This window comes from Haliotis rubra, unplaced genomic scaffold (genome assembly GCF_003918875.1).
Source record: "Haliotis rubra isolate DU_JTF1 unplaced genomic scaffold, ASM391887v1 Scf14, whole genome shotgun sequence".
In the NCBI taxonomy this organism is placed as follows: Eukaryota; Metazoa; Mollusca; class Gastropoda; order Lepetellida; family Haliotidae; genus Haliotis; species Haliotis rubra.
Genome location: NW_025765336.1, coordinates 4,000,233 through 4,015,142, shown reverse-complemented (window position 1 = coordinate 4,015,142; position 14,910 = coordinate 4,000,233). Strand labels below are relative to the sequence as shown.

General features: G+C 40.5%; 1 protein-coding gene across 1 annotated transcript; it reads left to right on the top strand.

Annotated features, from left to right (window-relative positions):
- Positions 1–454: 454 nt before the first annotated feature.
- Positions 455–13,590, top strand: LOC124268763. The gene is made up of 3 exons (XM_046703788.1): positions 455–703; positions 5,288–5,440; positions 12,452–13,590. The coding sequence occupies exons 2-3, from the start codon at positions 5,330–5,332 to the stop codon at positions 13,355–13,357; spliced, it is 1,017 nt and encodes a 338-aa protein (XP_046559744.1). The 5' UTR covers positions 455–703; positions 5,288–5,329; the 3' UTR covers positions 13,358–13,590.
- The last annotated feature ends 1,320 nt before the right edge of the window (positions 13,591–14,910 follow it).

Sequence of the window (14,910 nt, the reverse complement as noted above, 5' to 3'; positions counted from 1 at the left end):
ACTCGAGGTCTGCCTGTACGGGGATGGTCATTTGTTGTACCTGTTTGGTTGCAACGAGCTGCAAGCCGTGATATCGTGCTCAGACTAACATTCAGACGCCTGGCAACAGAAGATTGGTAATCTCCAGCGTGCATTCTTTCAGTGGTGAATAATCACAAAAATGATAATATATAACAATAATTGCTCAAAGGAACAGAAGAGAACTGTTTTGAGATGTTTCTTGAACGCGTGACAGTTCGAGATGCTCTAACTCCAATCCACGGTAGCTTTTTAATCCAGTATTCATACTCATCTGGTTTAAGGCCGATGTTTAGCTATTCCATATTTGCCTATGATTGCCGTTCAATATACATGTATTTATAAACAGCGCCAATTTAGCTCAAGAACACCCGTAGGCAGTATCGATCCACAAACGCTTCGACGACTAAGCCACACCGGTTTAGGCGTTCAGCTTCAAGGTGAAATGACGCTATTGACAGTAGGTCTGTGCTACACTGGTGTCTTGTGAATGTAACAGCCCCAACAGATACCATGTATCTTAGCAAGGCTCTTGAACGACATGAAAGGTCAACATGTAAATATTGATGAAGATCATTCTGGGCGCCAACAACTCATCGACTCTCCAGACTGGAGGGAGCTCTCTACACCCGCAGGCCGTTGTTCCAAGCGCGTTGCCAGGATATCTACATAACCCTGTTCTGAGGTATGGCACCTTTGTCTGTGTTTGTTTGATTGTCCTTTTTTAACGCTCCTCTCAATATTCCAGCTATCTGGCGGTCTGTAAAATTAAATAGAGACCGAACAATCCAGTGACTGGCATCAATCTTCGCAATTGTATACGACACCATCGACAAAAACAGCGAGACTGACCACGTGGTCCCGTAGTCGTCATTTGCACGGGTTGCTGAAGATCAATTCTAGCCCGGATCTTCATGGATGCATTTGTCTACGTCGATTAGCTGTATTTCCGAAATATCACGACGAGTGTCAACAAAAATGGGCATGACATAATTTTATCATGTTGGAATTCAAACACGGGTATTTGAACGTTTTAGCAATTAGACAACGAAATCAACTGGTTTTTTTTAAAATACATCGTCTATGAATATGCACAACCGTCTCAGTTTGTACGGACCAACGGTGTTGATCTTACTAGAACTGAGCTGCCAATGCTAAGAAACAGGACAATCTGTTTATGTTTATGTAAACGAATAAATAGGTTCATTTAAGGCTGGTCGTCACGCCAAGGGTTCCGTTGTTTATAGAACATTCAATCCCGAGCTCAAACGTTTACGTTTTCTCATGTTTAGATCTGGAATGAAGGATTCGTGTGCCCCTGTCATGGTCGGCCCATTGAACCAAGACCGCCTCCGTGGTGTAGTGGTTAGAGCGTCCGCCCGGAGAGCAGAAGGTCGCGGGTTCGATCCCCGACCGCGTCATACCAAAAGACGTTAAAATATGGTACTTGTTGGTCCCTGCCTGTCGCTCGGCATTAATGGGTACAACAAAGGACTGGTCGGCTCGGAGTCAGTATAATGTGTCTGAGTCGGGTATTCATGCTTCACTGCGGCATGGTATCTCAGTGGGCTAGCACTATAAAACAAACAGCTTCAGTCTGGGCTAGTACAAGCAGCCGCCCATACACATACACACGCATGCATGTCGTCATATGAGCGAAATATTCTCAAGCACGACGTTAAACCCAATTCCACCACCACAATTGAACCAAACCATGTTTCCTCTGAAGCCATGACGGCATCCCATTATGATCAATAGTTCCGATTGATTTATTCCCGTCGCTATTCACTAATACGTAATGGTCTCGTAGATATTCTCCATATTGAGGACACATGTATGTAGTCCTTACAATCATTGGTCGCGGGTTGGTTGGTTGGTTGGTTGGTTTGTTATTTAACACCGCACACAGCAATATTATGGCTATATGGCCTGGCCTACCAAAGAGAACTTTCCCACTGCGCAGAAAAACGCTGAACAGTCCACATTAATCGTGGAAATAGCAACATAAACATAATACCTCGCTACTGAAACAGTAAAAACGGCAACTTTAAATCGCTAAAACTGGATGAAATAACGAAGAACCTGCTCCTTCGATTTTGCGCATGCGCACATGGAAGAGGAAGTCTTGACCGCATGTTGACATTTACCAGCGTGGACAAAAGTTCCCTTTTTAAAGTATTTCTGTTGTGTTATTTGGCATTTGTAATCATGATATTTGTGTGCACACTTGTTTAGTTTACTTTCCATTCACATTAAATGGTTGACAGCAATTATTTCGACATGTTCAATACTTTTTCTACGCGAGGTTATTGTTCGGGAATTTGAAAGAAGCGCGGATTGTAATGCGCAGTAGAGGTCAAAGTTCGCTGATATAAAAATGTTGCAGTTTCATAGTCTTTCGCTGCCGTTTTTACTGTTTCAGTAGCGAGGTAATGTGTTTATGTTGCTATTTCCACGATTAATGTGGACATTTCTGCGTTTTTCTGCGCAGCGGGAAAGTTTTCTTTGGTAGGCCTGATGGCGGGGTCTGTAAGTTATCGAGTCCGGACCAGACAATCCAGTGAACATCGATCTACGCATTTGGGATATACTGACATGTAAGTCAACGAGTCTGACCACCCGATCCCGTTACTTGCCTCTTACGACAAGCGCGGGTTGCTGAAGAGAAATTCTAACCCGGATCTTCACGGGTCGCGGGGGCGTAAAATATCACACACACTCCCTCTTGACTTATGCAGACGATACAGCACTTAAATCCTGGTATTTCTTGTAGGGCTGCACAATATAACCGGTTTACTGGTATTAACCGGTTCAGACGTGAAAACGATACGTATTGCGATACGCTGATCGAAAACCGGTATTTTGACATGCATTCGGAAACTTCGTAACCCTCAGAAACCTTGACGATCGTGGCAACTGTGGTAATGGTGGTGGGAATGAGCGTTGTTAAAATTACATTTAACTGAGAAAAGCAAGATTTATGGATGTCAACTTCTATATTGTGAATGAAGTTGACATACATAAATCTTGCTTTTCTTATGCATTCCACTTCAAAGATTTTACATTTAACTGGATTGTTAAGTTCGGTTTGAAGTTGTGTTCTTAATTTTTGTTCAAGTGTTTTGCAATGTTTTGATTCAGATTGTTTTAAATATTTATTCATTAATGACCAATGATGCCTGACATGTCCTGACCAGGTCAAGTTGCTGTCTAAAATCTCAGGGCTTTTTTGAGAGTGGAGAAAGTAGTTAAAATGTTAAATCATTCTTTTCCTTATTTCATTTGGGCCAAATATTATTATGTTCTTATTTTGTCATGATTAAAAGTTTTTATTAAAGCTTAATCAAGCGTAGTGATTTTGTTGTGTTTTTGCTGTATAAATAAAGCGTTAACTCGATTATAGTTGTTTATTGTTAAAAAAACAACTTCTTGCAATATATTGCAATACATATCGCAATATATGCTTTCGCATCGCAATATATCGCAATATGAAAATTCTCTGCAATACCCACCCCTAATTTCTTGTACATTGTATCGTACATTTAACTAGCTTTATATACTTTTGCGTGTATCTGTCAATGTAACCCACTCTATACTGTATTTAACTAAACCTGAATATATACTTTTTGCATAAATTGCATAATTAGACCTTAGCAACATATATACTTTTGAAAGAATACTTCACTTTTAATGCATGATACCATAATTATGGAAATTATACTTCTAGAAAACTAGTAATGCATGATATATGAAGTATACAAATATACTTTTGAAAGAATGCTTCACTAAAATGAATACCATAATTATGCTTCACTATTGCATGATACCATAATTATGCATGAAAGAATACCATAATTAATGCATGATACCATAATTATGAAGTATAAAATATACTTTTGAAAGAATGCTTCACTATTAATGCATGATACCATAATTATGAAGTATACAAATATACAAAATATACTTTTGAATACCATAATTATGAATGCTTCACTATTAATGCATGATACCATAATTATGAAGTATACAAATATACTTTTGAAAGAATGCTTCACTATTAATGCATGATACCATAATTATGAAGTATACAAATATACTTTTGAAAGAATGCTTCACTATTAATGCATGATACCATAATTATGCTTTTGAAAGAATACTTCACTATTAATGCATGATACCATAATTATGAAGTATACAAATATACTTTTGAAAGAATGCTTCACTATTAATGCATGATACCATAATTATGAAGTATACAAATATACTTTTGAAAGAATGCTTCACTATTAATGCATGATACCATAATTATGAAGTATACAAATATGGAATACTTCACTATTAATGCATGATATGTTATGCATATACAAATATACTTTGCTTCAGGGCGTATATACTAAAACAAAAATTATTTGTAAGGGTTATTATGTACCACTGTATCAGCTATGAAAACCGGTACATATCACGTGGCACTATGTCATCAACACAGAACGTTTTCGTGAAATTCATGCATATTCATGGACCAAACCAACTACCGACACCAATGAATATGTATGAATCCTGCTAAAAGGTCTTAAATGTCGTTCCTATAGTACGCATTATGAATACATGGCAGTAGCAATTTGAAGCCGAGTAAATTAGTTGTTCATCTACAATGGAATATGTTTGTACCTGAGGTGCAGTGCATTGTATGTGTTTGTTTGAAGGTATTTCAGTTTTGCAATCAAGCCACGTTTCAGTGGCACCATGTAGAAAAGTACACTACAGTTATTTCAATATGATAATTAAAACCCCAAATACCTTACAGAACCAAATTCTAAAAAGGACATAAGAACCAAAGTTCACAATCGATTCCGAAATGTTTGTTTTTTCAGAGAGAAATCAAACATACAGTTTAATATGATTTAATAATAATAATGGACATTTATAAAGCGGGTGTATCCATGCACTTGTGTATCCTCAAAGCGCTATGATTTTATTACCACGCTTAACTCAAGCTGCCTGTAAGGCGCCAGAAGGTTAAGTCATATGACTTATCCCACCGGGTACCCATTAACTACTGTGTGAATTTTTTATCTGTATAGTTTCCGGGAAATGTGTCCTTTGTCAGCCAAGTGACAACATGCGTGCATTAGTTCAATGTTCTTCTCTTCAATGTATGCATTATTTTAAATATATTTTTTGTATATCCATACGAAGTGCTTGAAGATATACTACTATTACTCTAATGCGACAGTCACTCATTAATATATAGTCCTCTTGTTTACTGCAGTGCCAATGTCAGTGTTCTAGAGGCTTCCATCTATCTGCCCTGATGTCCCGGAAACGGAAGTTGTGGTTGCTATGGCCTCTAGGAATTATGGGATGTCTGAATATGTGCGTGTTGTTCGTTATTCAAATGAACACACCTCTTTTCTTCTTCAAGGTAAATATTGATAAATATGTTAGACAAAGAAACGTCCGCAAACAATTAAAGTATGCACTATAATCACAGCCAGGCGTTTCACAATTTTTTGTTGGTGCACATGATTTTCCCATGAATTTAGTTTAAGTGATTTTCACTATGGCTGAGACGGGTCCAAATTTTCTACCCGGGTACCCCACCCCCTATTTACCTAATTGTGTTAATTCCTGAAATCAAATTTGTAAGAATTGGCAATTTCGAGTTTCTCAATTATTCATTAGATCTATATCTTAACCATGTATTATATTCATACAAAACAGGTGACTGTAAATTATGTCTAAATCTTCAAAGACAATACAACCTTGTAATTATGAAAGAATAATATATTACATCGTTTAATCTATTAGTCACATGATCTAACGGGTCCGGGTATTGAGACGGGTACCCGTGTCCAACTCATTTCCCACCCTTCCCGGGTATCCAGGTTACCCGTCCCAGCCCTAATTTTCACATCGAATATGCGTGTCATGGATTTGGGTAGTTGGGTCACATCAAATGCCTATTTCGGTCCATCATTGGTGACTTCGTTTGATTAAACGGAGAAAATCCACAAAACCGTATTCATTCAGTTTTGTTTGATCGTTCACACACACACACACACACACACACACACACACACACACACACACACACCCACACACACACACACGCCCACACACACGCCCACACACGCCCACACATACACACGCACGCGCTTTTTAAAAATATTCAATACAGGTTTTCGTAATTTGCAACGACTTTAATATTACAAATTTCGATAAAAAATGAAATGTTTGACATGGTGATGAGAGAGTACTGACGTACAACAGAAACTACACACCTGGTGTTTGAGGATTATTTAAAAAAATGGAAAAAGGGAAAGGATATAAATATTTTATAAAGTGCATTGATTGTGACTACACAAAGATTAAGTATGTGTTGCCAAGTCAAAACACTTCATAAGATAGTGACGTTTTCTTTTGGAAAATGATGCCAACGTTCCAAGTGTATACTTTCTTGTGCACGTCAGTATACTTGAAGTGACCTACAAACTGGCACACACAGTCCTGCTGCTGTGAAGCAAACAACCAACATATTGATTCGGTCCTCCTTGATGCAGCCTATTCATGAAATATTCACATATCTACCCGATAAGTATAATTTTTTTGACATTTACAGTTTTCTATATCTAGTATCGATTGTGTACATGTACTGATCCCTTCAGCACTGCCTGGTTTGTTGGTGAGAGGGTTGGCTGGTTAGTTGGTTGCTGTGTGTGCCATTAACCCTGAAAAGCTGCATGCCCTGAGAACCCAGGCCCCCGTTCCATGAAACGGTCGTAGCGCTAAGATGATCGTAACTCCCATACTTTAACATAGACTTACGACTGTCGTAGTGCTAAGATGATCGTAACTCCCATACTTTAACATAGACTTACGACTGTCGTAGTGCTAAGATGATCGTAACTCCCATACTTTAACGTAGACTTACGACTGTCGTAGTGCTAAGATGATCGTAACTCCCATACTTTAACGTAGACTTACGACTGTCGTAGTGCTATGATCGCTTATTGTCTTGGGCGGCCTAGATTTTCGAAGCTCTCTTAGCGCTAAGATAGTCGTAAGTTAATGTTAATATATTCCACTTACGACTATCTTAGCGCTAAGAGAGCTTCGAAAATCTAGGCCTTGTATCGCATGTATACCCAATGCCAAACACTGTATAATGTGCCCTACTCAGGAAGGAAGAAATAAACTTCACGAACTGAAACCAACAATTGGTTATGCTCAAAACCAATGGAGATGGACCTCCTAAATGTGTCTCTTGCGATGAAGTGTTCACCATCAAGTATATTCTGCTTGACTGTGGACTTTTGAAATGCAAGGGACTCATTTTATGGAGCATTAAATCTGAAATATCGGGTTCCCCGCGTGATGGGGCATCTCATTGTGAACCACTTAAGAGAAATTGGCCTCTATCATAAATTGTAACTGTGTATATGTGTGATAAGTAGTCTGTTTTATAATTTGGTGTTGTGACTTTTTAATTTGCAAATCATACTGTAATGAAGAAATGTGTATTTTTAAGAAATAAAAGAAATTTTAAATCCTTTAAAATTAAAATGTGTACACGCATACTTGGTCTCATCGCTGTATAGCTGAAACAATATCGATGTGACGTAAAACGTCAACTCAACTTAACTAATGACAAAGTGAAAATAGTAAGACGTGAGTTATTGCTCATACGTATTCCCTTTATTATGGAAGGATGTTTTAGCTTTGTGAGTGAGTTTGGTTTTACGCCGCTTTTAGCAATATTCCAGCAATACCACGGCGGGGGACACCAGAAATGGGCTTCACACATTGTATCCATGTGGGGAATCGAACCCGGGTCTTCAGCGTGACGAGCGAACAAGTTTACTTTAAAATTTAACAAAACTTTATCCTGCTACTTCTCTTTCTCTCTCTGTCTCTCTGTCCCCCCCCCCCCTCTCTCTCTCTCTCTCTCGTTGTTTGTTTTATTACACATAATATGCAGTATTGAAACTGGAAGGTATATCAATGTTGAAATAAATAAAATACTGGGTTGTGTATGACACGAAGGATATGTGGAAGACGAATATCACTTTCTCTCATCTTTCCCTCTTATAGCCAGTTACGTGATATTATATACTTCAAAGTATTACTTATGTCCTTCTAAATCTATAGATGCTCATGCTGTTGATCACTGGATTGTCTTTTCCAGACTCGATTATTCACAGATCGCCGCCATATAGCTGGAATATTGCTGAGTGCGGCGTAAAACTAAACTCACTCACTCACTCTAAATCTAAGTTTAATATCCTTATGTCAACCAAAGAGTGTAGCCCAATTAAGAATCCAGCAATGTATATTTATCATGCAATGTCACACCGTAGAACACTAACTTGAATCTGAACATTTGATCGAATATTGAACTAAACACTTTACGTAAACGTATGTAGTTTTGGGCCAATGGTCTACTCTAACGGATTAAAGAATTGAACTGAATTGAAACAACACAAGATGGATCTCCATGGAATCCGTAGCTCAGAACAATCTGTCATGGTGCGGGGTGAATACCGAGTACGTGTTTGAGTGCCCTTCCTGAAAAATCGAAATCAGAGTTGGCGAATCCGAACACCTAAAGGAGTTAAACTAATGATCAGTAAGTTCTAGATTTTTCGCCACTTGAAACAGAACGATGAAATATAAAGATGAATATTTAACGAAGATAGCTACGTATGTGCACATGCTTCTAAAGTTCAGACAAGCCATAACAGCGATAAAGTGTTTTATTATTCTTAATGGCAAACGTTGCAAAGTGTGCTTTTCAAATTATGACCAATAAACATTACGATCACTTGCTTATCATCCAGGTAAAGGTCTACAGTCACGTGACTGTTATGAGTTGAAGCTGCGCGTTACTCGATCAAGGTCAAGGTCGCTTTTAAGAAGAAATCTGAGCGCATTTATCTGTTTATGCTGATGACATCGGATACGTACGTCGATATTGACTTCGTTGAAGATGCACTCACTGCTAGTATAATCTTTGACAGGCACGACAGGTTAGTCCGTGAATCACGCGAAATCACGAGAAATCACGCGAAATCACGATAAATCACGCGAAACTGAGCGTGTTACTCTATTCCGGTACAGTAGGTATCCACTTGAAAGGGTAAGCTGGAAAGCAGCAGTTATCTGTGGAGTCGGATTTTAGCCACAGTCTAAAATGTTTTTTGTCATATCTGCAGATTATGCTTTCATCTACGCAGAAAATACTTTCATCTTCCTGGTAGGGTGACTGAGTGAGTGAGTTCGGTTTTACGCCGCTTTTAGCAATATTCCAGGATTATCACGGCGGGGAACACCAGAAATGTGTTTCATACAATGTACCCATGTGGGGAATCGAACCCGGGTCTTCGGCGTGACGAGCGAACGCTTTAACCACTAGGCGACCCAACCGCCCCTCTTCGTGGAAGATACTTTCATGTTCCTAGATAATACCTTCATCTACTTCGATGATACTTTCATCTCCTAGAAGATCGTCATTATACATGATATTTTATTCGTTTCTGAGAACGTATCGTCTTCGTAGATTGAGATGATGGCATAAATACGCTTCCGTAGTAACCGACTTGAAAGGGGGAAGTGAAAGAATACCACACGGGACATAAGAGTAAATGGAATGAATCGTTGGCCAGGGTTTGTTTGTTTGTTTGTTTTGTTTAGCGTTGAACTCTGCAATATTCCAGCTGTATGGCGTCAGTCTGCAAATAATCGAGTCTGGACCAGACAATCCAGTGATCAACAGCACGAGCATCGATCTACGCAAATGGGATTCGATGACATGTGTCAGCCAAGTCAGCGAGGCTGACCACCCGATCCCGTTTGTCACCTTTTACGACAAGCATGGGTTGGTGAAGATCAAATCTAACCCGGATCTTGACGGGTGTGGTTGTCAGGGTGCATCACTTACTCCCACTGCGTAATTACTGGCCACCGTCATACAGCTGGAATTAAGGGCCGGTAAGTCTCGCTACTTCCGGTACTAAGCTGGTTCCAGGCGCCCTTTGCGTGTGCCAACTTGCGATATGCGAGACGGGTCCCAGTTTACTTCTGGTATTAGATTTCCGGTGACAAGCATATATATACTAGCCACATAAAGAAACTGTGCATTGTCAAAATATTATCCCAGTTGATAAGTACGATAACAATGTCAAAGGTACATATAAACTTTAATGGAGGGATCATGAGACCATAACAAGTCGGGAGAATTTCAATTGAAAAGTCAATCACAATGACGTCACGAGTCCACAAGCGGGACAGGGGTCAAACGACCATGTCACAAGCTCAGAAACGGGTATGTCCACCATCGGCATTGAGAACAGCAGTGCATCGACGACGCATAGAGCCTATCAAACGTGCAAGGAAGGCTTGTGGGATGTCACGCCAGATTCTCTCAAGTTCTGTTGCAAGGTCAAGGACGTTATCTGGCGGATTAGGAAGACGGCGTAGACGTCGATCCACCTCGTCCCAAACATGCTCTATCGGGGAGAGATCCGGTGAATTTGCAGGCCAAGGCAGTAAGTCAACGTTGTGGTGTTGCAAGAAATCCATAGCAACCCTTGCCGTATAAGGGCGGGCATTGTCCTGTTGGAATGTTAACCCAGGGCCATGACGTTGCAGAAAAGGAATTGCCACAGGTCGAAGAATCTGATCCCTGTAGCCCACATCAGTTAAGTTGCCCTGAACAATCACCAAAGGAGTTCTTTGGCGTGCTGTTATTCCAACCCAAATCATCACGGAACCACCACCAAAGCGATTCCTGACAGGCCTGTGCATAACGTTCTCCCACGCGTCTATAGGCACGTTGACGTCCATCACTATGGGAAATGTTAAACCTGGACTCATCTGTAAAAACAACATTTCTCCACCAAAACAAGGGTCTGCGGACATGATTCCCCTTATCCATATGTCCTGTCTTGGCGTTCTTACACGTGGACGTCCAGAACGTGGCCGATCGATGACGTCATTTGTGTTCTGGTAGCGTCTCACCAGTGCAGAAATGGTGTTCCGGTGGCAGTGGAAATGTGCAGCCACTTGTCGTTGAGACATTCCCCCACGGACCATCCCAATGGCCTCATGACGTTGTGCAGACGTGAGCCTTGGCATGCTATGCGTTTCAATAGCCGTTTAATTTTTTGCACGATCGCAAGGGCAGGGGTTGAGCTTTCCAAAGTGACAGTATTGTGTGGCATTCATTTGCTCTGATTCTCTTTCCCGGAATGCACGTGCAACAACGTATTGCACGTCTCAAGGACGAACCCACTGACGTCACGGAACGTGGCACGTGCATGCATATTGGATACATGTCACTAATCTCTGAGTTTAAATTCTTATGTGTCTACACAGGTTTGATAACTTTAGATTTTAAATTTTTGTATGCACAGTTTCTTTATGTGCCTAGTATATATTCAAGAACCAGCAGTTCTGGGGCTCCTTTCACGAGCAACCTCTACAAAAGTTAACCGTAACTCCTATTCTTTAACATTGCACTGAGGTTATCTTAGTGACTTACGATCACCTTAGTGTTTTGTTAAAGGAGGCCCTGATTCCAAATTGCGCGACCGCAAAATATGACTTTACTAGACCGGACCAAGTGTACAACCTTGCGTGGCTGTCATAGCTGTTGACAGTCGTAATAGTTGGCTAATTTGGGGATGGGTAGATCGGAAATTTGTTATTCGTGCAAGGATTATCGGTTCCCTACTGTCGACTGACAACCATGAGACCATTCGAAAATGTATTATACGTTGTTTGTCACCGGCAGTACTAAGGTCTCGCGAAGTGCCGTCACCTACTTTATCATTATTATTATTTTAGGATATTTATATAGCACTCATATCCACGCAGCTAGTGCATGCTCAAGGCGCTGGTATTTTTCCCTCCATCATTGGAGGTCAATCTCAACGGCACATCCTATTATCAATCTCAACTCCCTGGGGAGTATACGACTCTTGCTGCCACTAGGCGCACCGCGTTATTGTGGCTTTCTCATCCTAACGAGGTACCCATTCACAGCTGGGTGGTCTGGGACACATAGTCACAGTACTTTGTCTAAGTTTACTGCACGTTGCTGTACCCGCAACTAGGCGTTTGCACGTATTCATGTGGCCACCATCTGGTCATATACCAACGGATTCGTTGGTTCTTTTAAGTGCACAGGGTTGTGTACTGTACACTAGGGGTTGTGACAACACTGAAAGAGTCTGCACACAAAGTTGACTCCAAGGTTTTTACACCCGGTCACAGGTGGGCTCGATTCCGGCACCTCAACCTTGGTGGATCATTAGCCTGGCGCCTTAGCCAGCTCGCCCACCGTACCCCCATTGCTCACGGGCCCTATTGCTGATTGCGGCGTTAAACAACACTGACATACAACCATTAAACAATGTCTCTTGTTTGTTTACAGGATCAGTACCCCGAGGATATCCATGGTGGGACGGTTCAGATCACCAGGAACCTGTCTCTCGTCATATACTCCGACGCCGGTCACAGAGTCTACCAAGCCGGCAACATTACAGGCAACATGACCGTCGTCACTGCCTACTTCGACATCGGAGACTTCGTCAAGGGGAGACGACTCTTGCGGCGCCAGCTTTACGAACAGTGGGCTAGCTTCTACGGTCAAATGTTTAACCCCATGGTGATTTACACGGATTCAAGAAGGTTTTATAACCACATGAAAAATGTTCGAAAAACCACAACCAGACTGACGAAATTATTTCTCGTCAATAGGAATAATTTATGGAGCTTTGACATTATCAGTAGAATACAGAAAATATACAAGCAGGAGAATTATCCCCGTCATTATCCAAACACAGTGAAACCTGCGTATTCCTCGGCTCAGCATGCCAAATTCGAGCTCCTTGCCGACACCTTAAAACATGATTTCTTTAAGACAAAATTCTACTGCTGGTTGGACATCGGGTATTTCCGTGACGTCTACAATCTGAAGGACCCATTTGTGCTCATAGCGCCGCCTGATTTTAACTCGAGCCTCGTTGCCGTCACAGAGATAGCGGAACCGGAAATGAACCTTGACTTCATCAACATTGTACACAATAATAAAGTGTGGATTGGTGGAGGGATGTATATCGGCACTCGGGACATTTTGCTGCAGCTCGAGAAGGAGTATAAGACCGCGGTGCACTATTTGTTGGATCAAAATTTGATGAATACCGATCAGCAAGTGATGTATGTGTTGTTTTCGGAATACGGAAGAGGCCTTTTCAAACCTGTCACACAACTGCAGCTTTACCCCGCAAACCATAACTGGTACCGACTGGGGTATTTGTCATATCGAAAAATAAAATAATCAATTTTTTTTTAATTGAAAAAAATAATCTTTGTGTTACAAAACTGCCTCTTACATATATGGAGGGTAACAGTTGCAGGGTAACAGTCCAGGGTAACAGTTGCCACATTGCATTAAAGAATCCGGAAGGAATTTCTGAGGTTTCTTTTTTTCATAAAATCAGACATAGACATTCACTCACACATTCACACTCTGTGTAAAGTCCGTTTGATTTCATTTGAGACCTATAAATTGCTCACTAACACAAAATCTAATAAATGCAACAAAACCAAATTTTGCACATTCACATGAAATCGACAGACCAACTCTGATGATTTGTCTCATAATTTTGGACACCCGAATAAAAAAGTTGTTATCAAACGATCATTATTTTGTTGTTACTTTTCGCTATTTTTTACGAGGTGGACCACTTGCCAGGTAATCAACAAGCGTGTGCAGCGAAATTTCATCCATAGCATCCACAATGACGTAGTGCTTTAAATTTGTTTGCCTCGGCAAGTAATTCACACAGAAAAGGGTTATTAATACGACCTACTTTTTCTGTAGTTGAATGTAACGAATTAGTGTCCGAGTCTGGCACATGTAATGAGCCCAGGTCAGTTTTATTTCTTGTTTTACGGATCCGCCGGTAGTATTTTTCCAAGAATAAGAAAATAAATAAAAATTAATTTTCCCCGCTCAATAAATAAAATCCTAATGTTTTTATTCGCCAAAAATGTAAAATTCTAAGAATTGGTTTTAGATTGCTTCGCCCCATATACACTTCATAAATTCCCAAAAGTAAAATACTTTTAGTATTTAGAAGGAATATTACTTTGACTGGTGATTTTTCCCTCCTGCCCTTAGATTTTCTGAGGACAAAAATCCGTAAAGTAAGAAATGAAATTGGTCTGGCCTAATGATAAATTTATTAAGCGTATTAATCCATGCTCTAAGTGCACAAAGTCGTTGAAATGAAAAGTCAGTCTTGAAAGGCAGTTTGAAATAGATAGGACTCGGGGTGAGATTTGAAGAAATCGAAAGTTGGAGATTGTCTAAGATGTAAGGGGATTGCTCCAGTCTGCTGTTTGCATTATAGGCACATATCGTTGGCCATTATTCACGGGTTTCAGAGATGGAATTTTCAGCAGAAATCTTTTCCGATCTCAGTGATCTTGCTGGTTGAGATTCAGCTATCAGTGGCCCGATCCACAAAATGTTCGAAGAACTATGTCATCCGTAAACTAATGATAAAGTATATGGTTAGATAGGTCGTAACTTTACGAACGCTTTATGGATTGGGACCGTAAAACAATCTAACGATGATGATTCACGATCCCCAAAGCATTCGTAACGTTACGACCTGTCGTAACTGTACAATTTACAATAGACTTATGAATATCGCACGAACTCATCTGTGGATCGGGGCCCAGATCATACAGATACTGGGGAGCATCTTCAGATGAGTGAGTGCAGATAGTTTTACGCCGCTTTTAGCAATATTCCAACAATATCACAGCGGGTCTTCAGATTAGCATCGGGAGCGGTGGGGTAGCCTAGTGGTTAAGGCGTTC